This window comes from Nannizzia gypsea, genomic scaffold, assembly GCF_000150975.2.
Source record: "Nannizzia gypsea CBS 118893 supercont1.2 genomic scaffold, whole genome shotgun sequence".
NCBI lineage: Eukaryota > Fungi > Ascomycota > Eurotiomycetes > Onygenales > Arthrodermataceae > Nannizzia > Nannizzia gypsea.
The window spans coordinates 2310183-2336991 of NW_003345200.1; the positions used below are offsets into that span (position 1 = coordinate 2310183).

General features: G+C 47.4%; 10 protein-coding genes across 10 annotated transcripts; 5 read left to right on the forward strand and 5 right to left on the reverse strand.

The window, feature by feature from the left end:
* Positions 1 to 318: 318 nt before the first annotated feature.
* MGYG_02891 (xylulose kinase) lies at positions 319 to 2155 on the forward strand (the record flags this gene model as incomplete). Its single annotated transcript, XM_003175314.1, has 2 exons — positions 319 to 822; positions 908 to 2155. 2 exons carry the CDS (start codon positions 319 to 321, stop codon positions 2153 to 2155), a joined length of 1752 nt encoding a protein of 583 aa, XP_003175362.1.
* A 629-nt stretch (positions 2156 to 2784) lies between these two features.
* MGYG_02892 (exportin-T) lies at positions 2785 to 6198 on the forward strand (the record flags this gene model as incomplete). Its single annotated transcript, XM_003175315.1, has 5 exons — positions 2785 to 2796; positions 2931 to 4506; positions 4572 to 5594; positions 5651 to 6108; positions 6172 to 6198. The coding sequence occupies 5 exons, from the start codon at positions 2785 to 2787 to the stop codon at positions 6196 to 6198; spliced, it is 3096 nt and encodes a 1031-aa protein (XP_003175363.1).
* A 689-nt stretch (positions 6199 to 6887) lies between these two features.
* Positions 6888 to 8000, reverse strand: MGYG_02893 (S-formylglutathione hydrolase; the record flags this gene model as incomplete). The annotated part of the gene is made up of 4 exons (XM_003175316.1): positions 6888 to 7076; positions 7188 to 7376; positions 7447 to 7667; positions 7736 to 8000. 4 exons carry the CDS (start codon positions 7998 to 8000, stop codon positions 6888 to 6890), a joined length of 864 nt encoding a protein of 287 aa, XP_003175364.1.
* Positions 8001 to 8399: 399 nt separating this feature from the next.
* On the reverse strand, positions 8400 to 14825 carry MGYG_02894 (separin; the record flags this gene model as incomplete). Its single annotated transcript, XM_003175317.1, has 3 exons — positions 8400 to 10027; positions 10080 to 11545; positions 11602 to 14825. 3 exons carry the CDS (start codon positions 14823 to 14825, stop codon positions 8400 to 8402), a joined length of 6318 nt encoding a protein of 2105 aa, XP_003175365.1.
* Positions 14826 to 15143: 318 nt separating this feature from the next.
* On the forward strand, positions 15144 to 15820 carry MGYG_02895 (hypothetical protein; the record flags this gene model as incomplete). The annotated part of the gene is made up of 2 exons (XM_003175318.1): positions 15144 to 15609; positions 15687 to 15820. 2 exons carry the CDS (start codon positions 15144 to 15146, stop codon positions 15818 to 15820), a joined length of 600 nt encoding a protein of 199 aa, XP_003175366.1.
* Positions 15821 to 15933: 113 nt separating this feature from the next.
* MGYG_02896 (SirQ protein) lies at positions 15934 to 17280 on the reverse strand (the record flags this gene model as incomplete). The annotated part of the gene is made up of 3 exons (XM_003175319.1): positions 15934 to 16523; positions 16607 to 16921; positions 16980 to 17280. 3 exons carry the CDS (start codon positions 17278 to 17280, stop codon positions 15934 to 15936), a joined length of 1206 nt encoding a protein of 401 aa, XP_003175367.1.
* Positions 17281 to 18095: 815 nt separating this feature from the next.
* On the forward strand, positions 18096 to 19514 carry MGYG_02897 (hypothetical protein; the record flags this gene model as incomplete). The annotated part of the gene is made up of 1 exon (XM_003175320.1): positions 18096 to 19514. One exon carries the CDS (start codon positions 18096 to 18098, stop codon positions 19512 to 19514), a length of 1419 nt encoding a protein of 472 aa, XP_003175368.1.
* A 431-nt stretch (positions 19515 to 19945) lies between these two features.
* MGYG_02898 (hypothetical protein) lies at positions 19946 to 21199 on the reverse strand (the record flags this gene model as incomplete). Its single annotated transcript, XM_003175321.1, has 1 exon — positions 19946 to 21199. The coding sequence occupies one exon, from the start codon at positions 21197 to 21199 to the stop codon at positions 19946 to 19948; it is 1254 nt and encodes a 417-aa protein (XP_003175369.1).
* A 1402-nt stretch (positions 21200 to 22601) lies between these two features.
* MGYG_02899 (hypothetical protein) lies at positions 22602 to 23886 on the reverse strand (the record flags this gene model as incomplete). The annotated part of the gene is made up of 5 exons (XM_003175322.1): positions 22602 to 22777; positions 22957 to 23164; positions 23367 to 23427; positions 23738 to 23772; positions 23827 to 23886. 5 exons carry the CDS (start codon positions 23884 to 23886, stop codon positions 22602 to 22604), a joined length of 540 nt encoding a protein of 179 aa, XP_003175370.1.
* Positions 23887 to 24190: 304 nt separating this feature from the next.
* Positions 24191 to 26741, forward strand: MGYG_02900 (fungal specific transcription factor domain-containing protein; the record flags this gene model as incomplete). Its single annotated transcript, XM_003175323.1, has 2 exons — positions 24191 to 24862; positions 24933 to 26741. 2 exons carry the CDS (start codon positions 24191 to 24193, stop codon positions 26739 to 26741), a joined length of 2481 nt encoding a protein of 826 aa, XP_003175371.1.
* Positions 26742 to 26809: the final 68 nt, after the last annotated feature.

The following is a 26809-nucleotide window of genomic DNA, read 5'->3' on the forward strand; positions in this document are numbered from 1 at the left end:
AGCATCATCCTCAGCAAGGAAAGGACCTGTTTTTTTATGCATGATTATCTTGTAGTAGATAGATGTATTCCGTATCTTGGGTAATATAATGATGAAATTATTAATTGGCATCTAGACTATGATTCAATAACTACCTTACAGCTGCCAACTCCTCCCCTGCTCCTATGATATCATCCCGCCCTCACAGCCAACACAACATCCATCTATTTATTTACACCAGTTTCAATCAATTAGATGTAGACATACATACTACCATCTAACGATTGTGCATTGTTTTTATGTTGTAACGAATAATAATAACAATAATAATAGAGGAAGATGGGCTCTAACGACGGACCGCTGTATATCGGCTTCGACCTGTCAACGCAGCAGCTCAAGGGCCTCGTCGTCTCGTCCGATCTCAAGGTCGTCTACGTCGCCAAATTCGACTTCGACAGCGACTCGACAGGCTTCACCATCAACAAGGGCGTCCAGACAAATGAAGCAGAGAGGGAAGTCTTTGCACCCGTTGCCATGTGGCTGCAGGCCCTGGACGCGGTGCTTCACGATCTCAAGCAACAGGGACTCGACTTTGGCCGGGTGAAGGGCATCAGCGGTGCCGGACAGCAGCACGGAAGTGTCTACTGGAATGAGTCCGTGGATCAGATACTAGGCAGCTTGGATGAAAAGAAGACACTCGAGGATCAGTTGCAAGCAGCATTGTCTCATCCGTATAGTCCCAACTGGCAGGACGCCAGCACGCAGCAGGAGTGCGATGAGTTTGATGCCTTTCTCGGGAGTGAAGAAGAGCTGGCGAGGGTGACGGGCAGCAAGGCTCATCATGTAAGTTTTCTCCTGATGCATGAGTTGGTTGACTGTCTAGATAGTTATTATATCAGGATGCTAATATGTAGTTGTATCTGGATAGAGGTTTACTGGACCCCAGATATTGAGGTTTCAGAGAAAGCATCCTGACGCATACCAAAAGACGTCCAGGATATCTCTGGTTTCGTCCTTTTTGGCTTCAATCTTTCTGGGAAGAGTGGCTCCGTTTGATATATCAGATGTCTGTGGTATGAATCTATGGGACATACCATCAAACCGATGGAACGAGAGTCTTCTCAAGTTCTGTGCTGGTGATGCTGGACCAGAACAACTGAAAAAAAAGCTCGGAGATGTACCTCACGATGGGGGCCAGGAGCTGGGTAAAATCAGCACCTATTTCGTCAAGAGATACGGCTTCCATTCAGACTGCGTCATTACTCCGTCGACGGGAGATAACCCGGCTACTATACTTGCTCTACCACTGAGGCCGCTGGACGCCATGGTATCACTGGGAACATCGACTACGTTTCTCATGTCGACTCCGCAGTACAAACCTGACCCGTCTACGCACTTCTTCAATCATCCAACTACCCCTGGATTGTACATGTTTATGCTCTGCTACAAGAACGGAGGACTCGCTCGTGAGCGGGTGAGAGATGCCATCAACACAAAGTCCGAGGGCGCCAAAGGTAATGATATCTCGAATTCCTGGAGCAACTTTGACAGAATACTACTGGACACTCCTCCAACCGGTCAGAAAGCAGGCTCGGACCCGATGAAGATGGGTCTCTTCTTTCCCCGGCCGGAGATAGTGCCTAACCTTCGAGAAGGAGAATGGCACTTCAACTATACCCCAGGTCAAACAGACGTAGACCACCAGCTCAAGGAGACAGACGCGGGCTGGAACCATCCATGGGACGGTGCCAGAGCCATCGTCGAAAGCCAGCTCCTATCCCTCAGGCTGCGGTCAAGGGAACTCGTCCACAGCCCATCAGACAGGAAGGACATCCCACCACAGCCCCGACGAATCTACCTCGTCGGCGGGGGCTCTCGCAACGCCGCCATCGCCAAAGTGGCGGGGGAAGTGCTCGGCGGGATAGAAGGGGTGTACAAGCTGGACGTGGGCGAGAATGCGTGTGCGCTGGGAGCAGCGTACAAGGCCGTCTGGGCGCTAGAGAGAGCACCGAAGCAGACCTTTGAGGATCTGATCGGGCAGCGATGGCGGGAAGACGAGTTTGTCGAGAAGATAGCTGACGGTTACCAGCCGGGCGTCTTTGAGAAGTACGGACAGGCCGTCAGGGGCTTCGAGATGATGGAGCAACAGATCCTCAAGACGGAGGCAGAGAAGTAGTTTACTACTATAGCCAACTTAGCTATCTATCAATACCTTCTTTGAGTGCTGGTATAACTATCAAAATGCTAAAATCCCGATATCAAACTCGGTCTTCCTCGTAGTCAGAGCTTTGCCGTAGTTAAACCACACCCATCGCTGGGCCAACAGCTGCTGTCACAGCCTGACCATCGTCCTCCTGCCGCTACTTTTCTTTTTCCTCCCTCGTCTCCACCAAGACGGCGTTTTCTTACTATGTATAACCAGGCTAGATATTCTGTGTGTGCGGTGTTGTGTCATAGTTAATCGTCTTTCTTGGGTCCCGCGGCGGCACCACCAAAAACTCACCACAAACTCACCCAGACTAATATTTAACGCCCGCCGAAACCTTTTGTCCACCTCTTGCAAAGCAACTTGACGTGAAGGAGCAGCCCGAGACGAGCAGGAGGACAGATTTTGCAGACGGATATCTATGAGATGAACAGCCGGATCCTTTTACGACCTTTACAGCTCTGCACAGTTGGGTGACTTGAGTGAAATTACCTGCTAGTTAAATACGTGGGAAGCGAGTCAGATAAGAGGGACACTTTTGACCGCCAGCGGAAAACGGAGCACGAGAGAGCCCGCGGGCCTCGCTGGGAGCAGCCATCATGGAGGAGCAGGTAAGCCGTCGGTTCTCGTTTGCTCGTCTTTTGCTCTTTCTTTCCGCGGGGATGCTCGTCTGCTGCTGTTGGCGGCGGCGGTGCTGGTTGTCTGGCTACTGCGCAAAGGTGCTGACGGTGGTGTTGACTACTAGGTCGCGAATGCCATAGAAATCGCCGGGAACCCAGCTTCAGACCAGGCCCTCAAGGCGCAGGCTTTCGAATACATCAGCCAGCTTCGCTCAGACCCGTCGGGATGGCAGCCGTGTCTCTCGATCTTTACAAAGTTGCCCCGTCATTCGGAGATAGTACGGCATGTGGCCCTGGAGATTGTCACCAGCGCCACGCAGTCTGCCCAGGTGGATTTGCAAGGGCTTGGGTTCATCAAGGACAGTCTCATGTCCTACTTGCAGGAGATGTATGGGGCCGGAGCTACGAACGAGCCAGACCAGGCGAATATCCAGAACAAGCTTGCCCAGACGATTACCTGTCTCTTCTCTGCCCTCTATGCCAACGGATGGGACACATTCTTCGATGATATCCTGCGCCTGACCTACAAGTCGCCTGAGAATCCAGCCCGAGACAACGGTTTGGGGACCGTCTTCTTTCTCCGTGTTATCAATTCCATACATGACGAGATAGGTGATGTCCTACTCTCACGTTCGCGGGCCGAGCAGGACAGGGCAAATACACTGAAGGACCTTATTAGGGAGAGAGATGTGCAGAAACTGGTCAACTCGTGGCTGGAGATTCTAGGGCAGTGGCAGGATCAGGACAATGTCATCACGGCCATGGTGCTCAAGGCAATCGGGAGCTGGGTAAGTTGGATCAATATTTCCCTGGTCGTCAACCAGGGCATGCTTGATCTTCTATTCCACCAGCTCGCAAAGGCTAAGGACGTAAACCTAAGTAATGGAGGGGAAAGAGTCCGGGATGCTGCCATTGACGTCTTTACGGAGATTGTTGGAAAGAAAATGAAGCCGTCTGATAAAGTGGACATGATCGTTTTTTTGAACCTCGAGAGCATCGTCTCTCAACTCTCCACCAGCCCGCCTCTGCACGAGTACCGGTTTACATCAAAATATGACACCGATTTAGCTGAGACGGTTGCAAAGCTTGTAAATATCACAGCACTGGATATTGTCAAAGCCCTGGAATCCGACGGTATTGATGTTGCAACTAAGGAGAAGGCCGAAGCGTTGCTACAGGCCTTCCTCCCCCATGTCTTGCGTTACTTCTCCGACGAATATGATGAGATATGCTCGACAATCGTTCCTTGTGTGAATGACATGCTCACTTACTTCCGAAAGGTTGCAAAGAAGAACCCTGAATTGGCATCTCAGCAGAATCACATGTTGCTACCAATTCTCAAGGCTATCATTCAAAAAATGAGATACGACGAGACTTCAAGCTGGGGAAGCGAAGATGACCAGACAGATGAAGCAGAGTTCCAGGAACTACGACGGAGACTCAACGTTCTACAGCAGATAATCGCATCAACAAACGAGCAGCTCTTTATCGAAGCCGTCACTGACGTCGTTCGCTCGACATTCTCTAGTTTAAGACAGCCGGGGGCACAACTAGACTGGCGTGACCTTGACCTAGCTCTACATGAGATGTTCCTCTTCGGCGACCTTGCAACAAAGGCCGGAGGACTCTACAATAAGCATAAGCCCAACAATCCTGCCGCGGAACGCCTGATAGAAATGATGCTGGTCATGGTCGAGTCCGGTAAGTGCATCTTTTCCATTGTTATAGTCAACCTTTGCTGGATTGTCGCTGACGATAAACTATAGATGTCCGCTCGTTCAACCATCCGGCCACTCAGCTGCAGTACATGGAAATATGCGTGCGTTATAGCGCATTCTTTGAACATCATTCCCATCTCCTTCTGGGTGTTTTAGAAGGGTTCCTTCGCCTTGCCCATCATCAGATGCTAAAGGTGAGGACCAGGTCGTGGTATCTATTTCACCGTCTCGTAAAGCATCTTCGGGCTTTTGTGGGGAATGTTGCGCAAACCGTCGTCGAAGCTCTTAGTGACCTTCTCACCATTAACGCCGAAGTGCCTGGCGATAACTCTGATGGTGATGACCTGTCCTCTGAGGATATTGGGGGGTCCCGAGACACAGTTTTTACTAGTCAATTGTACCTTTTCGAGGCCATTGGAACTATCTGTTCAACAGCGTCATCGGTTGAAAAGCAAGTGTACTTTGCACAATCAATCATGAACCCCATCTTCATGGACATGGAAAAGAATCTACAAGCTGCACAAGCAAACGATGAACGTGCCATTCTGCAGATTCACCATGATATCATGGCACTTGGTACCCTTGCCAAAGGTTATTCTGACTGGACGCCAGGATCAACGTCCCCCCAAGCACCACCCCCTCCGGAAGTATCAGAAGCATTTGGACAAGTATCAGAGGCAACACTAGTTGCTCTTGAGTCTTTAAAGAGTTCTTTCACTATCAGAACTGCAGCTAGATTTGCATTTTCCCGACTCATCGGCGTTAGAGGATCGAGAAATCTACCACAACTACCTAGATGGATCGATGGTCTACTTACCGCTACTTCCTCAAAGGATGAAATGGCACTATTCCTTCGGCTTTTGGATCAAGTTATCTTCGGTTTTAAGTCGGAGATTTACTCCATTCTCGACACTTTATGGACACCTTTTCTTCAGAGAGTATTTTCTGGTATTGCCGAGCCAATAACAGGCACAGACGATGAGATTCAGCTAGCCGAGCTAAAACGTGAATATCTTAACTTTTTGCTCATGATACTGAATAATGACCTTGGCTCCGTGATCATCAGTAGCTGTAAGTCTTCTCCTTTTAATCTTCAGTCAACATGCTCCCAACTAACATCCGCTTAGCGAACCAATCCATCTTTGAAACCGTCATTTCAACCATTGAGCACTTCGCGAAAGATGCAGATGATTTCCCAACAGCAAAAATGGCATTCCTTGTTCTCGCTAGGATGTCTAGCCTTTGGGGAGGTCCAGATATCGTGGCTCCGGTGAATGGCACCAACACTACCCAACAAGAAACCGCCCTGCCTGGGTTCGCCCAGTTCATGATAACCCGCTTCTCTCCTCTATGCTGGGCATTACCAATGAATTCCTCGTTTAATTCCAAAGATGCCCAGGCAAAGCAGGTCCTTGGAGAAGCAGCAGCGATGCAAAAGGTGATCTACTCAAAAACTGGCCCTGAGTACCTTCAATGGCTCCGAACGTCTGAATTACCAGGAATGGGGATGGGAGAAGACCTGATCAATGAATATGTATCATCTTTAGAGCAGCTAGATGTAAAGGCTTTTCGGCAGTTTTTCCAGGTAAGCTAATAACCCCTCCCCAACATTCTTCCCATAACCGTGGCTAATCGGGAAACAAAATAGGCATTTATACAACGGTTAAGCGCATGATACTAGCGATATCTTCCATGTTCCATCTGCTCCATTTATCATCTCATCTATCGCATTTGCTCGAACGATTATTGGTGGAAGCGGCCTCTTATCATCAAAAATAAGAAAAAAGTTACATTTGCTCTTCGCTAAGCTATTAGCATACGGAGTGTCCTGGATCATATACTTTGTTGCAACTACAGTTCACCTTGCTAACCTCCATATATCCTGCCATTTCTTCGCCACTATAACTTTTAACCAGTTATCCCTCTCCCCGATTTGGGAATTCCCCCAAGACCCTGTTTAATCAAACAAGCGATTTACGAGGCATATTCGCTTTTTGACCAACTTAAAGCCATGTTTTGATGTTTTTGCTGATTCGCCAGCCTTTGATCCTGTTATTTTCTCGCTTCACTTTGAGAACCTTCTTGTCTGCTACACGACCGTCGTTCCATTCAACTTGCGATTGGATGTAGCTAGGAAGGACAAAGGATGGAGAGCTTGGCAATGCAAGTTAACAATCGATGAGGTTAGCTTAAATATCAAGTCAATTGAAAGAAAATTTACAATAGAATAGAATACTAGGCATTGCGATAGGTATCCATTTCAACTAGCCATGTAACAAGAAACCCCACAAGTCACTAACTTGATCGTGCCATTACGAGACTAAGAAACCTTCAAATAACCATGGGATACGTGCAGACTGCATCTCAAGCAAATAGATACTGAGCAGCAAAGTTCACATGGTCCGCGGCAAACGTGGCTATAGTGTAGTAACTATGGTCATAATCAGGTTGGAAACGTAGGTATATCTCGGAGTCCACACCAGCTTCCTTTGCAGCAGCAAGGAAATTCTCTGGTAGAAGCTGCTTTTGGTTATAGAAATTATCACCAGTGCCCTAGAATTGTGAGATTTATTAGCTTGGTGTTGCTATATTTTCATAATACTGTACTCGCACAAAAATATATATAAAATGATAACTACCAATGGCGACAGGGAGACTACATACCACGTCAATCAAGATACTGAGAGGGCCCTTCCATTTTTTGACTAGTTCCGTGGCGTCATGCTCATTCCACTTGTTCTTGTCACTGCCGAAATAGCCCTCAAAAGCCTTTTGACCCCATGGACAGTTGATGGGGTTTGCGATTGGTGCAAAAGCTGAGACTGATTTATATTTCCCAGCATTTTTTAAAAACTATAACCAGATCAGTTAGATCATGTAGTAAAGGATGTGTTGGAAAGGGGCTAGAAGCTGAAATCCATACAAGAGTCAGGGCACCATGTCCCCCCATGCTATGGCCGGTAATGCTGACTCGACTGGAGTCTAGCTGTGGAAACTCGGTAAAGGCGACTTTGGGAAGTTCTTCCGTAACATAGGTATACATTTTATATCCCTGATCATATGGAGCTTTGGTGGCATCAACGTAAAATCCTGCTCCGGTACCAAAGTCATATGCATCATCTTCACCAGTAATACCCAAGCCGCCTATGATAGCTCAAAGTTAGCCAACTAGTTACCAAAAACCATGTATGCGGGATCTTCGAGGGTCGTACGAGGGCTGGTATCGGGATATACAATAGCAATTCCCTTTAAACTAGCTGCATTTTGAAGAAATCCTTTCTCCGAGCAGTTATCCGGTGTGCAAGTCAGTCCTGATAGGAAGAATAGAACTGGAGCCTTATATCCAGAGTCCGACAATGCTTGTGGCGGGAGATAAACGTTGAACGCCATTTCACATTTGGTAGAGGTGGCATTATGAGAGAGCTTCAATAATTTCCCCCCAAATGAGGAGATGGTGGCTTTAGTTGTGACTGCCATGCTGTTGGTAGATCAATTCGTCACAGTTTCCAAACCTGTCGCTCTTCTTCCGGTATGGTTGATACGTTGTTGCTTTGGTGTTTGTAGTTCAAAGGTGAATATAAAGTTGGCAGCTCGGTGGTCAGTGCGGGGCTTCCTTTCCCGATTCTCCCCCGCACCACAAAGTGTCATTCGTCTTGAAGTTGATAGTTAACCAAATACAAATGGAGAATCAAGTTGATATAGAATGAAATACACTTGATAGCTTATATATATATGTACACGACTAATAAGCCTTCCAATTGCTCCAATGCAAAGCTCTTCCAGCGTCTGCTATGTCAAAACCATGGGTATATTCTAAAAGCATGAGAGCATTATCATAAACGTAAGTAAAAAGGAAAGGGCAGCAAAATACATCGCTTATTTCAAAAACACTGGAACTCCATACACAACCGGCGCTGCTCCATTCAAGTATTTGAGAATACAAGTATCTCGGGAGCCAGCTACAGCTGTGTCCAGGCCCACTTGACCGGTGTATTTAATACCTGAGGGAGGTGGAATGGGCTTTTTCGAAGTCAGGGTCGGGGTTGGAAAAAGGCCCCACTGCTCAAACACAGAGGCAGTGAACCGATCAATGTCCTTATCAGTCACGTCCCAGAGAGTTGCCACCAAAGCCGGCGTTCCAGCGTGCATATAATTCCATGGGGTTCCGTATGGCTCGAAGTCACCAGCCTCCGTCATCGCACCACTGCTGCATCCCATAAGGAAGGTCACAGAACACTTATCTAGCCTTCGAATTGTACGGCCACGGATATACTGAGCACCACTGCCATGTCCGAAGTATAGCAGGATGTCCTTAGTTTGCAATGATGCCTCAAACTCCTCTTCCGTTGGCGCCGTCTTTACTCGGCCGGCCCAACCCTCCAATGCAGAAAGTGATTCCTTGAAGAGAGCTTCCGTGGATTTGAGATCACCGGCTGGATTCAGTAGATAAGTGCCGCTATTTCGACTAGCATAGAACCCGAATTGGCCACCTTCATGCCTCTCTTGGGGTGTAAGTCGTAGTATCTGATCTCGCACGCTGTCGAGTGAAGGCATGCGCGAGACAGAGCAATTTCTCAGGCATTCCATAGATTCCCAGGGAAATGCATGGAGTGACTTGTCAAGAATCAAAATCGTGTGTCGGGATGGTGTTGGTGTTTGCTCCCACTTGCAACCATCCGCGTACCGGTGCAGCAAATCTAGCGTTTCCACCACCATCATGTCAAAATCTATTTCTTCATAAGCGTTTGTCTCGCCATGGAACTGAAGAATATCAACAATGTAATATAACAGATCCATAACAGCATCTTCTGGATTCATCTCATCGTCAAGTCTGCCGATATTGACAAAAAGCTCCATCACCCAGGGATCAAAGGCTGGGTATTTAGCCTTGGATTTCCCTCTTTTCTCCTTTCTTGACGGAAGGTGCTTGTCAAGGATTTTGCCGAAGGAAGCTATAAATTTCCCCAGAAGCAGATCATTCCTAGGAGCCTGGGAAAATATGCCACGGAATCCTCCAAACCATATAGTCTCAATGTTTTGCAAAAGATCTTGTAGCTGTTTGTCAAGATCCTCTCGGGTTTCCCACCACGCTTTCTTTTCCTTCTTACCAAGTGCTGTGCCCGTATTATGAGCGCTTGCATTGGCAAGGCGAACGATTTCTAAAAGTTCTGCTTTTCCCTCCTGGAAACTAAACGTATTATCGTCCATGTCATCCTCACCACCTCTTTTGAGCGGTAGACGCAAAATCAGCGGACATTGGCCAGACCGCAGTTTGGATATAATAAATTCATCTTGACTGGGACAAAGAGTCATCGATATGACATCCCATTCCTCTGGGAGGATATTAATGTATTTTCCCATGAACTGACCCTCCTCCGAAGGCACTACATCCAAGTTAGCCGATGGTAGGGTGGGCCAATCTAGACGGCTCATCTGATTAGATAGCTCCTTGTCGGACACAATTGACAGGCGATCGCGCGAAAATGCAGAATTACGTCCCATCTCTAAACCCACATTAGTACAACGAAACTCGAGTTTATGTGCAGGACAACATACCAATAGAATGGGCAATGAGGCATGGATCTACATCAGAATTTCGTGCTGCCGACGTTGCAAAGGCTAGCATTGACGTTCGACTTCGAAGATAAGAAGTTTCATGACCCTCCTTACTAGATCCATGTCTAGATATTGGCAAAGAGATGTCTGCAAGAACTTTGCTAGCGGTGGACAGGGTTTCCGAAAAGTCGCATCCGGAATTAGTGCCAGACTTCGCTTTCTTTCCCGCCCGTGGCTTTGATCGTGAGCTTTCTTTCAAGCCTTGGCCCCCCGGATGTAGCGATGGAACTGAAATAGTCGACTCCGGGAGAACACAGTAAATGGAATGCCCCGAGAGCTGCTCCACCGCTATCCCCAGCATATAGTGGACCCTACATAGGTTATGGCTGGAGATTGCCGTTTCTGTGCTAAGGATCTTATCGGCTTGGTCAAGTAAATCTATAACTTGCTCAAACTGTTGAGATGCAAGTAAAAGCATGGCTTGTTTCCTGAGGAGGCTGCTTTGAAGTCGTGTAGCGAAGGTTTGATTTTTTATAGTTTCCGATTCGGTAGGAATTGGCGTTTTTGACCGGGCGGCTGCTTTTGTTTGGCGTGGTTTTCTAACACTTTGAGAGCGCGTAGCGCGGGTAGTAGAACGAGTGGTCGATTTTTTGGGGGAAGAAATAACCATATTCCTCGTTTCTTCAACTATGCCCTTCATGGGATCTATAAAGGGGTCTAGAGAATCCACAGCATTGTCATTGGTAAAGCCCAGAAGAGCGTTAATGGAATCAGAAACAACGCGATAAGCGCATTCAGCTTCCTCTCGATGGACATGGAGGGATGCTAAATGCATATTGACTGAAATTGACTGGAGGGAATTGCATCCTTCTTGAGCGAGATGTTGTACTTTCTCAAGGAGTTCAACTCCTTTGTGTGTACGACCCCCTCGAATAAAACGATCACCCAGCTCTGCCTTAATGAGGGAGGATAGCGCTTGAGCATCAATAGCATCACAAACCGCTATTGCTTGTTCTCCATGGTAGACTGCATCCTGGAAGATTCCATTATGATCTGATATCCTTGATAGCTGAAGTAGCGCTGAAACGTGAGAAGACAAATACGGCCAGTAAATTGAGCCCTCGAAGTGACATTTTGATGGTTTGCTGCCATTCGTATCAATGTTGAGAGTTGCTATACCATCTGCTAAGGAGTCAGGGTCAGAAACCTTATCCTTACACTGCTTGCCGGACTTTGCTTCCACATATTTCTCTAACCTAGCCCATAATCGGCTACTGAGCTTGACAGCACGCTTTGCATAGTAAGCTGCTTCATTGGGATATCCATCGCCGTAGAAAGACCGAGATAATATAGTCGCAGCGTCCGTTGCCAGCCGCTCAACCACAGCCCTCGTTTGGAAACTTTCCTTTGAAAGGTCGCCTGAAATGCTGTCAAATACTGGTTGAACTTGGAATATGCGTTCCATGCTACGTGATCGTTAGTGATTAAATCTGTGAATATGATGGTGTATTGCTATCCATACCTCTTTGAATGCTCCCCTCTCTCTAGACTATATTCTGCAGAGCTCAGATGCCAGGAAAGTAGGACATGAGGAGATATTGTATGTTCTTCAATAACCGCCTTAGCTCTTGTAAGCAGATGGTGGGCCTTTTCTGAATACCCTAGCCGACAATACTGGAGTGCCATGGATGAATAACAAGCAACCATCATTGAGAAGTCGGGTCTATCTTGCAACATAAGAAGTTGACTGATAGTAGCAAGGGCGGATAGCCTCAATTTCCACAGCCCTCTGACTTCGAGATAATCTGATAGACCTCGTAAATGATGGATTAAAGAGAGGGGGTCCCCGATCCGGCTCTGAACAGCCTCCCACGACTCGCAGCCTTGGATAACAACAACCCAGGTCTGAATGGCGTTCTCAAAAACATTTAGAGGCGTTGCACCCGAATAGAATGCCACGGTAACCATCAATGACGCCTGAAGATCATCCCGAAACAGAACTAAGTCTTTATCTTTAGACGGTAAAATGGAAGAAGATAAGCACTGGGCTGCTTCGGTAAGAAGAAATTCGGAGAACTCCTTGCTACAATCCGCATTATTTTCTAGTAGGAACTGCAGGGTTTGATGTATAATCCTTGTCCGGCGGATTGGGTAAGTATCCAAGGGCAATAAAGTGAGGATTGTGGATAGTAGCGATGGAAGGGATTCAGTCACTAGAGTCGACGTTGTGAGGCTATACAATCCCATGAGAATGCTCAGCTGTTGCTCAAGCAGAGTTGCCCGTTGGCATGATTCGAGGTCTTCAACGTCATATATGACTGGGTTTGTCCGTGAACCATGTTTGATTTGCTCCTTAACGTAGCAATTTAAAGCCCGGCCGAGTGCATATGCAGGTCCCTTAGGGTCTTTCCAGATATGACGCGGGTGTTCCTTAGAGGACAATTGGCAGGCATTTTCTAACACCCCAGCCTCAAAATGGGCGTGAAATGCTGATATATACGCCTTGGACGATTTTTTTGACAGGCCGATATCCGAATACAAGGCTGCCTGCCTCTCAAATTTAATGGCGAGTAGCCCCGATGTTTGTTCCTTAAGAGCGGAATGTCCCAGGATACTAGTAGCCTGTTCCACGGGTAAAAGCAGCTCAGCAGGGTCCTTAGCAAGGTCTTTATACTGCATATAAGTTGCCCAATATAAATTTGATATTCTCAGTAGTCGCACTGATGCATCGCTAGATGGGCAGCTCTCTAGTTCACAAAACGGCCCAAGTTTCTGTATTAACTGACTGAGGGAGACACAGACGGGGAGGAGAGCCTCAACTTTGGTCCATGCCAGCGAAGATCCGCCTAATGAAAGTTTCCCAAGAGCAATAACTGAATCTATCGCCGCTAGAACAATATTGCTAGATCTTTGTAGATACCGAGTCACTGCATCCACATCATCTTGTTGGTAAGCGTGGGCTGCCGGTGCTAGGTATCGTATAAGAAACCTGAGAAAGCTCATCAAATAACCTAGCGCCGAATCATAGGTTGCAGTTGGGGCCTCCAATATTCTGGGCGCGGATTCCGTCTGAGATATATATTTCATAACCGCTTTTTTAAGTAGAGCACTTTCCATGAGTAGCTCGTCCAGTTCAGTCTGGTTACCCTTCATGGACGCAGTCAAATCCGTTGCAGCTTTATTGACAGCCTCGAAAATTTCAGACTCTGAAGTAGACCGTGCCTTTGCCGATTCAACCTTTAGCAAAGCTCTTCTACACTGGCATATTGCGCGTTGCAATGGTCGTGTATCCGTGAGCGACGTAGAAGAAACCTCACAAAGTTCAGCTGCGATTTCTAGCCGCCCAGCGCTGTAAGCTATTTGGCCAAGTGTTTTTGCAACTGTAGCCATTGACGAAGATTTGTGTTCGCCATTTACCAGGTACTTGTATGACTCCAGCCGCGCGTTCAACTGTTTAAATGCATCCTGAATGGCATCAAACTCATGCTTTTGTGAATTAGGGCACCGTCGAACATAAGTTGAAATGAATCGAGAAAGGGGACCCCAAAGTTCTTTAGTTAGATCGCATTTATGGCCGGATAATTTCCACCAAATGGAGCGGATTTCCAATGCCAGGAACTGCAACAGCAAGGGGATTGTTGGGTTTTCTGCGCGGGCACCGGGAGCTTGCTTTTCCTCGGCAGGAGAGAGTATGATTGAGAAAGTTAGAATATTTTGCGAATGAGATTGGAGTTGTTGGGCTGCCTTATCGTCAGTAATGCTTCCGATTTTATTTGCCGCTAGAATGGTATTGCTAGGGCTACATGGGTTCCCTAGACGAAGTTGCTGAAAAGCTTTATGACTCGTGCTGAGGTTCCCTTCGGTTATAAGAACTTTAAGAGCATAGGATTGAAAGGACATCAAAAGCTGTAAAAGTGGTCCGTTTTCAGGCAGGGCCCGAAATTCCAGAAGCGATTCCAGCGAAGAGTTCTGCAAATCCATATACCTTTTCTGCAGCCCATTGGTTCTTTTTGTCCGCTCCGCTTCGATGGCAGCCTGAATAGCAGATTTCAGCATCCAGAGTCCCTTTATGGCCAATCCATGAAGTCCAAGGATCAACAGCTTCCCAACTAGTATATTTATTCCCTGGCCGAGGTGAAGGTTGTTAGGGTCGAAGCTGTCTTCGGAAACTCGAATATCGCAGAGAGCCTCCAGTGATAGCATGGCACATTCCGCAATTAGACTAATTCGACCTTTCCCATTGGATTTAGTATAATCCTCGGTAGTTCCCTTCAGGTTGTCCGCCTGCTGCACCTTTGGGTTAGACGATGTTGGCTGCAACGGCATTTTCGTTGGGCTGGTGGTCCTGACTCGTTGACTTCCATTTTCTCCAGCTGTCCTAGCATTGCGTGAGCCTGAAGTTTTCTTGATATGTTCGGAGAGCAGCTTTGATGCGATATTGAACACTTCGGTCGCAAGAACAAGCTTCTCGTGTTTTGACAATACCGGCAGCTTGTCGTCGTTCGCTGGATCTAGAGGAGCAATATTCTTCGTAGCACCTCGCGCCTTGACGGGTCGCGTAGATTTTGAAGGCGGCTTGCTTGTCGTCGCTCGTTTCGATGGTTTCGCTTCCTTTGGCAGTTCATCGTTCACAGCACCTATAAGCAGCTGTCGCAAAGTGGTCACGGTTGTGCTCGAGCATTTCGACGGGTGCTGGAGGTCAAGCTTGACCGAGTCGGTCAGTGTAGGAAGCAATATCCCACCCATTATCTCGTATAGATATCAGAAACCGTGGATCTCTGGTGTTCCTCGCACGCGCATCCCATCGTCATCTCATCCTTGGTGTCTTCTTTGCCGTCCAGGATGAAGCTTCGTTGTTGGCTTAAACATCAAGCAGATTTGGTTGCCCGGCAACGCCTTGCTTATATAATAAACACGTGACTATATTTTAAGGCTCCAAGGTTTTCGAAACACGAAGCGTGAAAGATTCAAAGGAGGACGAGGACATCAAATATCAACCAGCTATTTCTCCTTGCTCTCCGTGATTCCTGGCTCTGATTCAGAAATCACGTTCGCACCGTCAAGATGGCCACTATATTGTCTAGGTCGCCTCTGAGGGCGGCAATCCTATCGAAACGACTCGCAATTGTTCCTCGAACAAACCCTAGCCAATCTCATTTCACACACCAGCAATACCAATGGATCTCAACTGGACAAATGACACCCAAAATTGCCGATGCATCGATGTGGAATTCGGTAATACCTAAATTTCTACGGAGTGGAAGTCAGAAAGGACCGAAACATGGCGCAGATGTGGGAATCATGGAGCGACATCCTTCAGTTTTCTACATCCTCATGTTCATATTAATTGGGTCTCAAGCAATCCATCTGCTTCAACTTAGAACCTCCCACGAGAATTTCTTGCGAAGTACAAACTCGAAGATTCGCCAACTAAGCGAGGTCATTGATAAGCTCAAAAACGGCGAGGACGTGGATGTGAGGAAAACCCTTGGTACAGGAAATAAGGCCTCCGAGGATGAATGGGAAGAAGGTACTTATATTACCGTTGTTTTGTCATAATCGGCTATCTGAGACCAAAATAATGGTTATGCTGACTTCTGCGGCTAGTACTGAGGGAGATCGAACAAGAGGAGCTGGATTGGAGGTCCAAGCTTGATGCCATACAATCGAATGAAAACCTTCAGCACTCCGATACTACTGAAGACTCAAGCACGCCGAAGCGCCCCCCACAGTTCTACTAAGCCCGCCCGATAACTTCTCTCTCCTAGGCAGCTCCAAGTCTCCTCTCAAGATCCAAGGTTCCGTCTATATTGCAGCCACCTGAACGTGATTTTCCGCGCCCATTTTTACTGAATCACGGGATGATCCTCGCCTCTCTCATCAATTCCAGGACGTTAACCCATGTATCTCGTGGACTCTCCTCTTCCAGAAAGCCCGTGGATCTCAACTTCTGAAGATCGAGGTGCCGGTCGAAATTTAATTTGGTCAAGCCCCAGTTCTCCGAACCGTCCATAGATGGGGAAGCAATGTTCCACGTCTTTAGACCATACTCTTGTATCATACTCTTATATTCTACCTCATGGGATTGAATATATCCGTCCGGTCCTGGTGATGACGTTTTGCTTTTTTCATTATCCACTGGTGGCCCCGCGATAAGCCCAAACCATTCGCAAAGAGGTGGCCATTTCATCTCCCAGCTCCACGGTGTCTGCGAAGAAGCTACATTGAACCCTTCCCCTTTGATCCTTGGGTCAGGGTGCAGGGACAAGTGAATGGAAGCTTTCGCGATCATTTCCGCCCCAGCGTCGCTTGACAACGCTTTCCATGTTCCGAGGCTGCCGGGAAACGGGCATACCGCGCCTTTCCCGTTGATGAATTTATACAATGATAAGAACATGGCGATCGGGTAGACCGCATTATACGAATTCATCCTTGGAACAAATCCTAAGATGATAATATTCTCAGCATATTCCTTCTCAGACGGAAAATGATGCTTTTGGGAGGACAAGCCAGCCGGGTTATCATACCTATAACTTCATCAGGCCTTGTTTCACACCACTTCCATGACTTGTCCATTGAATATTCGTGCATCCATTTCGTCCACACTGGGTAGTGAAGCCTATCAAGTAGTGACTTTCGCAATGGGGGCAACGTTTCCGCAAGAGGAGCAGCGTGGTAAAACTCATCAGTGAAGCATACACCATATATAAATGTCCCATATTGAAGGTGAATAAACTCGAGCTTAGGAGCAAGGCTTCCAATCACCACCACAGTTTTCTGGAGGGATTTGAGGCTTGCGGCAAATGGTTCATCGTTATCATTATTAGATGGAGGATCTTGTACTGGCGGTCCAACGAAAGATGTCAGTGCATTCTACCGCAAAAGTTGACTTTGACCTACCGAGATAATAAAGATGTGTCACAGTGTGTACATCTATCACTTCTCTCCGAAATTTTTCCTTCAGTATCTGCTCCTGGTCATTATGTATATCGAAACCTGATATAAGGCTAAAAGCTGGATATTCACGACTCCGAGGCCAGTAGGAGACCTCTTCTCTGCTCATCGGCTTCCTGGTCACTCCTGTAACACGGCTCCATGTGCCGGCTCGTGGATAGCCCTGCAGCAGCTGATTGACGAATGACCAGCCTGATATGCCCGATGCACCCAGAACTAGGGCATGTTTGGTATTTGGAGCTGCCATTTCAGATACAATCCCAGGGCCAGCAGATTATTTTTCCCCGTCAAAAGAATGTACGGTGGCCTGATCATTGTCGGTACGCCTTTGCGAGGCTTTAATGTGCAGATGGGGAGCCATGATCTAATCTAATCTCGGCGAATACGAGCTTCACGCACATAAGGATTAATGAAGGACTCAATAAATCAGTACATCTTAACGTGCATGGTCTATAACTACATAAGCAGGTAGAAAGTGTTGATCTAACACATGGATATACTGTTTAATACTACCTGTACTTTGTAAATGCGAGCGAAGGAAGGAAATGCTCAGCCGCCGGCATCAACAGGGGACTGCATATCGGCACAGCCTATTGATAACGATATACACAGGAAATGCAGCAGCGCACAGTGCAGATATGTATGAAGCATTGAATAATTCCTTGATAGCCAACTAGAGCGATGCTATGAACAGCCACGAAATCCATGTTGCCTGGCTCCATTAACGAATGACCTGCTGCGGGTGGCTGAGCCTCCTTCGATCCGATTTCTAGGCGCCAACCAGTTAAATACTTCGTTAAGTTACCGAACTTGACTGGCTGGCTAGTTAGTTAGTTAACTACTGCTATGCGGCGTAGTTCATCACTGGCCTCAAGGCTGAACTTGACGGGCTTGTAAGTATATCGGGCGATGAAGAGCTATGTGAGAATCGCCTTGCAGCCTGTTCATTCTAACCATGGACCAGATATAACTTCCTCTTCTTCCTCGACCAGCTGAAGAAGGTCGTTCCATAACCAGCTAACTATGATGCCGCATCTCAACGTCAATTTCTTTCAAAGGGCCATGAACTCCATTTGCTGTGCTGGAATATCAAGAAAGAGAGAGGTACCCGAAGAAGCACAGAAAGGAAAAGACATGGCACTGCTAGCCAGCATTGAAGATGGCACCTTTGCTACCCTCAGTGATACCCACGTTATTAAACTCTTTGGAGCCACCTTCGACTGGGAGCTCGGCCGCCTGAAGCACGCAAAGCCCACGGTGGAATCCTCGAAGACAACAACGCTAGGGAACCTCGACGATGATGGCCTTACTCCTTCGCGGCTCTTATTTGGAGAAGATTTTGTAGAAGTCAACCGGACACTTGTTGCAATGCTCGCCTTGAAGTGGCTATGGTCTAATGATTACGACTCGTTCACCCGTCACCAGAACCAGACGCGAAAGCTACAACCTGAATCATTTGAGAGACTGCATGCCATTTTGTCTGGGGGCCTTCCGCACCCACATGAGATATACGCTCTTCTCGTCGCGATTGTGGTCAACGACCTTGGGAAAAATGATACCCTTGAAATGTCAGTGACGGAGACCACTGGCCAGACATACGATAACCATGACGAAGTCCTTTTAGCGGCTGCTAAAGCTCAACTAATACCCTCGATCAACACGCTTAGATCGGATATGAGGTCAGATCTGATGCTGGGGCTTGAAGTTGGCTCAAGCTTTAACCTAGCACAGTTGGCTCAGGGGGAGAATGTACCCGCAAGTCTCGAAAGCATATATACGATGCGTGACAGAGAGAGGGCATTTTTTCTGAAATATATGGAAGTTCTTTTGGATATTGCAGGAGCTGCCGGCCATATAGACTCTCGAAGTGCAGGTGCGATGGCCGAACCGGTATTTCGAAGCTATCTCGCGGTATACGACGCCCTAGTTGGAGCTATTAGTGGGATCTTCTCTCTAAACCAAGCATACGATCATGTTTTGACTTGCCGGGCAAGGATTCTTAAGGATACCGGGTTCAGGACGCTATCGGCTCGCAAACCGGATGAACGAGCTTTGCTACGACTGATGACAATGGGGCGAGTGGCTGATATATCATTGGCAGCCTACTTCTCAGAAGCATTTGACAACTTACCAAAACACATAAGAAAGGACTTGGTTGATGGGTTAGGCGCTGATGGTCTGAATATGAAACCCGCTATCCTACCGTACTATGCCCCTGGATTAATTGCAGAGGCGCTGAGAAACTGCACTGGCAGCTCAGAAGATACAAAGAGGCACGCTATAGGGGCGTTGATGCGGTTTCTTGCCCGGGTTTACAGAGAAACAGCGCCAAAAGCACTTGAGTACCAGCAGGAAACATCTCCAAATGTGATTGAGGTTGACTTGTCCTTTACACAGATGGTAGTATCAGGTGAAGATTTCAGACTAGATCCCACTGTATTAGATGCAGTGCCAATCCCTAGGCGGCAAAGACATGAATGAATCAGAACTATCTTATCACTTGATCTTTCAGGGTATATCTCCAGTTCCTCCATTTCGAAGGACTAACGTATCAAAAAGGCTTCCATGGGGCTTCGTCTCAAGATTTACCGTAATTACCTCAAGTCAGTGCCATAGTAAAGGCAGCTGATGGAAGCACGGTCCCCCCTGAAGTTATTCAAACATATTGCATGGCGAAGAGTAAAAGGAGATGAGAAAAAAAAGTCTCACAGACGCTATGGGCAACATGCATCGGAGTGGTTATTTGCAAAACAAAGGAAAAGAAAACATTATGAAATGGTGGTAAACCAACCCCCAGAAAGACGAGGGGGATAAAGAAAATAAAATTAAAAGCAAAGAAAAGAACCCAGCGGAATAACAGGTCCCTGGCACACATGAATGTTGATATCAAAATCGAAGAACGCGTAACGCCGTTAACCGTCGTACTCCTTACGAGACGGTACAAGCTGAGATCGGCGCGCTTCTGCCATCAGCCGATCCTTCTCACCAACGGCGTCCCAGTCTGGATCAGTACGGTGTGCATATGCACGCTCAAGCCAGTTCTCCCACGCCTGGGTTTGCGGAACCGCACCGCTTACAACGACCCAGTTGATCTCCTCCGTGGCGTGGATAGCATACCAGAGAGTCCGTGTGAAGCTTGGCTGGGCGCCATCGCTTCCAATCTCATGGGCCCTCTTGACGTTGTCCGGAGTAACGTCTTTCCAATCATAGCGAGACATATCCCATATCCAACTCTTAGGCATCAACGATGATCCCCAGTACATGGCGTTCATGAGCATGTAGATTGCGGACACAACAGCCTGCATAGTCCACTCACAATTGCCGAGTAGCACGACGGAAAACATAATGAGGAACGTCCCAATACCAACTAGAACTCTTGACCACTGTTCGCTTAGCGAGTAGTTGCATTCCTCCGTGCCGGTATAGAGCTCGCGAGCTAGCTCCTCGGTGCATCGTACGACAATGAAAGCCCCCTCACGCGTCCGTATGATGATATCTCCCCGTGGCACAACTGCAGATGACGGCCGCACGGCCAGATGAGGTTTCCAGTAAAAAGCAAATCCGTTCAGCGTTGATACCATCGACATCAGGAAGATTGCGACGGCTGCCGTCCCGTCCCTTATGAGCAGGGCCCAAGCAAAGGCGCACGCGGTCATCAGAAAAGACGAAATGGTGATCAGGCTCAACGGCGACCACTTGTTCGGACTAATCGCATATTTACTTCCATGCTTGTGCGGAGGCGGCACAGACACAGGTCTCTTTGACCGTAGACCTTCGGGCATGATCAGCCGTTCCAGCTTGATGCTCTGTGATTTCTCATACTTGGTCCGTTTCTCGGCCCAAGAGATCTCGTACACAACCACTTGGTACGGCTTCAAGTCGGCGATTGGGTGAATAATATTGGGGAAATAGTTCAACTCATTTACCAGTGTCCCTGAATGCACGCCGCAGACCACTGCTGGAGGGCTTGGAAGCCTCACTGGCCGTGTTGCACGGAGCAAGGCCTGCGGTGCTGGTATTAAACGTGGCAGTAGAGACAGCTTAGACGCAGTCAGAGGCTGGGCCTGATCAGCCACGGACGACTCCCCAAGCACGGCGAGAAGGCCAACACCTTCGAGTCGCCATCCCGCTGTATCGAATCTCTCAGTCGGAAACCATCCAGGCATTGCCTTTCGCGCTGCCTGTCTACCGGCCGGCGCGAGTCTGGAGGTTTGGAGCCCCTAAATGATTACTTTTTCTCTTCGATTTCCAGGATCACTAGTTAATCAAGTAAAAATGTCTTTCAAATTCGATATAATTCCAGCTCCTCTGTGATAAGGTGTGCAAAAACAAAGCCTTCAGCTTATTAACCACCTAAGTTCTGGGGCCGTCGCGAGATCTACGCGATCGTTCTTTGATTTGCCATCAGGCCAGCAACACGGATAACTATCGCTATGGATAACCAACCAATGGAGTGTGATGCAATTCCACATACAGCTAGAAGACAGCAGAAGTTTACGAAGGACTCAACCGTGAGCTCTTTTGGCTTTCTTGTCTCATTTGTTAACGACTCAAAAAATGTGGGTGTGGATCTTCACGAGCTCGTATTTTGCCGCGGATTGCTATAAATATTAACCATTTAGGCAACCGGGAGTAATCTCGGAATTTTGATGCGAGCAAAGCAGCTCAACCTAAGATTATGTATGGGTAGTGTCTGGAGTCACTATACAAGGATGGTCAATATGCGTCGGCAAGTTATTTCGGGGCCAACGGTCCATATAACTAACTAGCTGGTAAACTAGACAACTTAGTGCTCCGAACCTACGGGTCGGTCTTTGGCTCTGATGGGGGACGGGCACCCCCGGGGGAGGGTTAATTACAGATGCAAGCCTTGAAACGGTGCTTACTCAATACCCTATTACCCCATGGAGTCAACCGGTTCAAAGCGGTACCCTTATAAGGAAACCCCTTAAGCTAGGGTCCAGCTACATTTTGAGGGACTAAAAAATCTCTGATCTCGAACAGTCATTTGATTCATTTTTTTCAGAAGCTATAATCTAACTACCTTGTCGGTACTCCATACTGCTGGGTGTCTTGAATTTCCAGCCTATTCGCTGTAAGGCATTCAGTAGGTGAACCCCATGAACTGGATTGTAAGCATGGCTGAGATCTAGGTTGTTCTGGGAGACAAGCACCTTAAACACATGAATCGCGCATCATGCAGTTAATCCTTTCATTCTCACAAGGTGGAATACAGTTACTATTAACTAGCTCATATGGAGCAGTTGGCGGGTATTGTGAATAGAATTTCGGAGTATCCGAAAACGCACGGTGAAACCGGAAATTCGTACGAATATCCCACTGGGTTTTCATACCGCGGAGCAACAATTCTGGTCTCAAGGACAACGCACCTTTCCAGTATAAACCAATACACTGGTGTATCGAATGGCATTAAGTTCCCGGGCCGTGGGCGACCACTGCATCCAATGTCTTTATAAGGAATACACGAAGAGTAAGCCGACCAGCAAACTAATACACGAAGGGGGCTTGATTACATTTTGAATTGAATAATCTGGATGCCAATATCTCCTAACGCAGGCCATCCGTTACAGTTTTCTGGGCAGATTCCATGCCGCTAGGCCTGTCATTCGCTAAAATGCCCATATTTAGACTTGAATTGCCCTGGCCCGCGTAGTATTGAGAGGAAGGAACATAACACCCTGTAATCATGCCATATATCCGATAGACTTGGCTCAGAGAGCGAACTGTATAATAATACTGGAGCTATAACGGCATCAGCACCTTATCGACAAGGCCGCTGAATGTCACTTCCCATAGGTCCCTTGATATTCTTCTCTTCCATGGCCTCAATAGGTATCAGGTATCATTGCCATCTAAAAGGCATGTTAGCGAATTTGAAAAATCATAAAGGCAAAAAGCCTACCTAGCCCTAATGACGCTTCAGAGGAAGCTATAGATGAGCTAAACACTTCAAGCAGCACGGTGTCGCTGGAAGAACTCCCACGTTTGTTCCCTCTTGGTCGGCCGAGAGGCAAGGGCACACTGTACACATAGTCTAACCGGAGTCTTGCACATTGCTTGCACCCAATATCTTCTAGAGTTCTCATATATTCGCTCTTCAGGCTCTGGCACTTATCACAGAAAAAAATTGGTGCCAAGGGTGTTTCGGGTGCTGAGAGCTTACACTGCATCAATGTTGCGCACCATTTGCTATAACTGTTGGCTGTTAAATATGAGCAGTGCAGTAATTCTGGACTGTGAAATAAGGCCAATTGGATAACCCTATTAGCCTTTCTTTTTAGTTTTCAGGTTTCTATAACCTGCCCTACTTACCAATGACTTGCAGAGCTGATTGTTTTCGGATTTTGAAGTCACAGTATGGTACAGCGATGTGCTGTTAGATAAGTTGTACAATGCAGGGAGACAAGGTAAAGGTACAACCGGCTTGGGAAGGCTAGGTTGTTACGGCCGTAGTTATACTATCAGATCTGGAGGAGGCCCAAAGACGAGCATGGGCCGAGCTGAATCAGTGGTGACGGACTGATAGTATATCCGAAATCAAAGGTGTAGGCCATATCCAAATCAGTTATTTTCCTACTGCATTAAAGTTATATAGTGGTTGCCATTAGCCGTTGACAGTATCACAACCATGTGTAATGCAGTGCTCAGGAGTTCGCATGGTGCCGTTGTTTTATTTCTCATACCGAGGAATATGCATGAAGTGAGCCAAAGTAGCTAACTGATTAACGAGTTAGTTAACATTATCCATTGCATTTATTAGCTACCAGCCTACCTTGATACAAAATACAACAGTTGGATTATCCTTCTCACAGGAAGGCAAAGAGTCCGGCATCGCCTTGAAATAGTCAGAGCCAGGATAAGAGGGGAGGTTGAGTTGACGATAAATTAAGCTTCGAGTGTTGTTTTGACGTTGCGGGACCAACCGCGGCCAGCGAAGCGCGAATCACGGCGCTTAATTTTACTGCTTGTGCGCGCCAACGGAACGTCCAAACCTTGGAAGCAACAGCACTCGACAAGAAAAGACGACTGTTAGCTCGATCCCGGTATACTCCCCCACATCATCAGGAGAGGCAGCAGCCGACGGCGGTTCCGCAATAGCGTCACAATACTCCGGTGGGGTCCACCAACTGACTACCATGGCCCAGCCAGAGGCTACGGAACCATGGGAGAAGACTGCTGGAGAAAGTCCTCCAGTCGTACAGCAGCAGACTGCGATCAGATATACACCAGAAATAGCGCCAATCTCCCCGGAAGCAGGAGTTGCAGCGAAAGGTTTGCAGCTCCAAAAGAACGAATCAGCCAGTGATTCGACTTCTCCAGCACTTCTCCAGGTGGTTACAACAGCCCCACCCCCAGAGGCGTTACCTAACCCAAGAAGCTGCGTAACCTGTCGCCGCAGAAAGGTCCGCTGCAACAAACAACATCCATGCTCCAACTGTTTTAAGGCAAAAATCGAGTGTGTGTATCCTAACCCTGGGAGAGCCGCAAGAAAGCCGAAAAAGCCACGTGATACAGAGCTGCTCACACGCCTACGAACATTGGAAAATATTGTAAAGAATCTTGGAGGGCCAGAAGCAATAAATGGAAATTCATCATTACCATTGGAAAAGCCCACCCTAGATCAGGACACCGTTTTTGGAGAGCAAACAAAGGATGAAAAGTACACGGATGTAATGCAACAGGATGTTGCTATCAAAAGCGAAGCCCCTGATTTGAATGAGATTGAAGAAAATATGGGCAAATTAATGGTTGAAGATGGAGGTAGCCAATACGTTAGCCATCGATTTTGGAGCAGCTTTGGAAAAACTGTACGCTTATATCTATTTTCCTGTCAGTTCCCCTATTTTGCTAAAAGTACGAATACTGACGTCTCCCAAGGTGGACGATTTGAAAAGTATACTTGATCCTCTTTCATCGGATGATGAAGATGGTATGGTTGAAGAGCCCGCCTTTGATGAAACGTACGGCGTGAATCATGACGGATTCTTATTCGGGTTTTCATCACTCACCCAAAGCCTTCGTCATTTCCATCCTCCACCTGACCAAGTGGATATTCTTTGGGAGACTTACATTCAAAATATAGCTCCTATGGTCCCTATTTTTCATACTCCTACCTTAAAGCCTCTGCTTTATCATGGTGCTAATAACCTCGATTTGTTGGATAAAAACACAGAGGTAATGATGCTAACTATATACTACACAAGCGCTGCGTCAATGAGTGCTGGCGAATGTCTCTCTCGCCTAGGGGAGACCCGAGATATTGTCCTAGGCCGCTATCGTTTTGCCGTTGAGCAGGCACTAGGTCGAGCAAAAATCCTGCACTCCAGGAGTTTCACCCTGCTTCAAGGGCTAGTTTTGTTCTTGTTATGTGTGAGACAACACGACGATACTCGTTACGTCTGGTCAATGATATCAATTGCCTATCGTATTGCCCAGGGGCTAGGCCTTCAGCGCGATGGAACCCATTTCAATCTACCACCCTTTGAAACCGAGATGCGCAGACGTTTATGGTGGCATATTTGCATCCTTGATTTTCGGGCAGCTGAAGACTATGGCTGTGATCCATTTATTTATGAATCTTCATATGACACTCACTTGCCCTTGAATATCAACGATGACGATATTTCCCAAGATTCTGTTGAATTCCCCAAAGAGAGAGAAGGTTGCGTGGAAACTTCATTCTTTCTAATTCGGTGCGAGATCGCTGTTGTTAACAAGAGGCTGAGCTTTATCCCACCCAACTCTTCTTGCAGGTTACTTGGTTCTCGCTACTCTATGGCGGAGAGAGAAGAAATAATTGAAAAGCTCGGTTCTAATCTTGAGACACGATTTGTTCGGCACTGTGATATGACCATTCCTATTCACTGGGTCTGCGCCACTGTTTCCCGGCTAGTAATTGCAAAATTATGGCTCATGATACACCAACCAATGGTTCAGCAATCCCAACGCAAACCCATAGCCAAAGAGACCCATGACCGGCTTATGATGACGTCCGTGGAAATCCTTGAATTTTCTCGACTTTTGGAAACGAATGTCAATACCGCAAAGTGGGGTTGGCTTTTTAGGACGCACATGCAATGGCATGCGGTTGCGTTCCTCCTGTCCGAGTTGTGCGTCCGGCCATTGTGCCCTGGGGTTGACCGTGCATGGAGAGCAATCAATTCGGTCTACAAGGCTTGGAATATGCACTCTGAGACAAAGAATGGGATGCTCTGGCCAGCCATTCGCAAGTTGATGGCACGAGCGGTGAAATTCCGCGAAAAGCAACTTCACCAACTTTCTATGCAGCGTGGGAAACAAGACTTTGATGTCCCAGCCTCGTGTGCAGCGACTCCATCCACCGACCCTTCTAGTACATACTTGACCTCCTCATCCTCACCACCGCAATACCTGCGTGAACCAACCAGCTATTCCCATTTAAACTCAGACATGCACATCGACAACGCTGTTCTTGAGCAGAACTATAACTTTAATGTCATACCACAATTGGGCACTGCTTTGGAAGGCCAGTGGGCAGATCCGACGGCGATCACGCAGCCTGAAACGAGCATCTTGTCATCTGCTTCCCCTTCTTGGTCGGACTGGGACCAATTGGTCCGTGAATTCCAGCTGGATGTCGCCCAAGGGGGCCAAGCGAATACTTCTACCCTCACCGGGGAGGTAGTGATCCCCGATTGGTTTGAATAATACCATCCGCTGCCGCTAGCTGACGTGAATTTCTTGCTTTTCTTTTCTTTACCCTCGCCTTATACCTC